The sequence below is a fragment of the Pteropus medius genome, unplaced genomic scaffold, assembly GCF_902729225.1.
Source record: "Pteropus medius unplaced genomic scaffold, Ma_sr-lr_union100, whole genome shotgun sequence".
Taxonomy (NCBI): domain Eukaryota; kingdom Metazoa; phylum Chordata; class Mammalia; order Chiroptera; family Pteropodidae; genus Pteropus; species Pteropus medius.
The window spans coordinates 29,520,685-29,522,062 of record NW_024355205.1 but is presented as its reverse complement, the minus strand read 5'-3'; the positions used below and the strand labels follow the sequence as shown (position 1 = coordinate 29,522,062).

The 1,378-nt window shown below is 40.3% G+C and overlaps 1 protein-coding gene across 1 annotated transcript; it reads left to right on the top strand.

Moving 5' to 3' along the window:
* Positions 1–546: 546 nt before the first annotated feature.
* LOC120598913 (keratin-associated protein 21-1-like) lies at positions 547–825 on the top strand. The gene has a single exon (XM_039858047.1). It carries the CDS (start codon positions 547–549, stop codon positions 823–825), a length of 279 nt encoding a protein of 92 aa, XP_039713981.1.
* Positions 826–1,378: the final 553 nt, after the last annotated feature.

Below are 1,378 nucleotides of genomic sequence, written 5' to 3'. Positions count from 1 at the left end.
GAGCATTCCTTATTACTATCACAAGATGCTAGTAGGTCCCTGGCAGTAAGTATCCAGGTATTAGTAGCCTGACAAAAATCGCAATGATTCAAGAAAGGATATGGGAGTTATTTTTCTCCTTTTGGGCAGAGTTAGACATCATAGGAAAGAGTAGAGAGAAAAGAAGGCAGCATTTTCCTACAATGCCCCCAAACCTTGCTGTATAAGGTATTCATTTAAAAATAAGAAGTTACAATTGGGTGTTAGTTTTACTTTGGGACACATGAGTCTATTGAGAAAATTCTTTGGCAGAGTAAATTCAAATGATGCTCTTTAAATAAAAGCAGAGTGCCCATATAATGAGCTCATTTTAAGCAAAGCATTATTGATTGTCAACAGTGACTGGCACATAATATGTAGTCGTTTAAATATTTGTTGGCTAAGTCAGGGGAGGAATGGTATGCTCTGCCAATTACTGACAGTATATAAAGGTCTAAGGCAAGCAGAAGACACAGACACTTAAGAACATCCTCTTGCAATCCACTTGAGTTCTCTTCTCTTGACACCATGTGTGGCAGCTACTACGGCAACTCCTGTGGCTATGGCTGTGGATACGGCTATGGCTGTGGATTTGGCCCCTATAATGGCTGTGGTTATGGCACTAGATATGGCTGTGGATATGGAACTGGATATGGCTGTGGATATAGAACCGGCTATGGCTGTGGATATGGAACCGGCTATGGCTGTGGATATGGAACCGGATATGGCTGTGGCTATGGCTCCGGCTGTGGCTACTGGGGCTACCGGCCATTGTGCTATAGAAGATGTTACTCTTCTTGCTGGTAGAACATCACATCCAAGCTTCGCCTGCTTCTGAATTGGCACCTCTAAATATAATGCTGATTCAAGCATCTGTACCTCCAACGATCCATTTCTTAGAATGGCATCTTTGTGCCCAAAGACTCTGTGATATCATCTGACTATTTTTCAAATATTAATATCTGATTGCCTGTTATGACCGTTGATGATACCGACATCCTAGAGCTGGGCACATTACCATTGTCAATAAAAATGTTTTTTGTTTCTAACAAATCTGTGTGTACTTCCTTGTGAATTCCTTCATTTTGAAGCATTATGAGTTCTTTGGAAAATTGAGCTAACGATATGCTACCTCATGTTTTTCTTCGATATAATGCAAGCATTTATTCTTATACTAGCATCCAAAATCATGTCTTTTTCACCTATTTTTCACGTCTCACCTGATCAGGCTCTCACTCACCTACACAACCATAAATTACACTACTTTAGAACAGTGCTTGGGAATCATACCATAGCAAGAAGAGAAACAAAATGAGAAATGATACCTACTTAGGAGGGATGTACAAACGTTGCAGGGAAA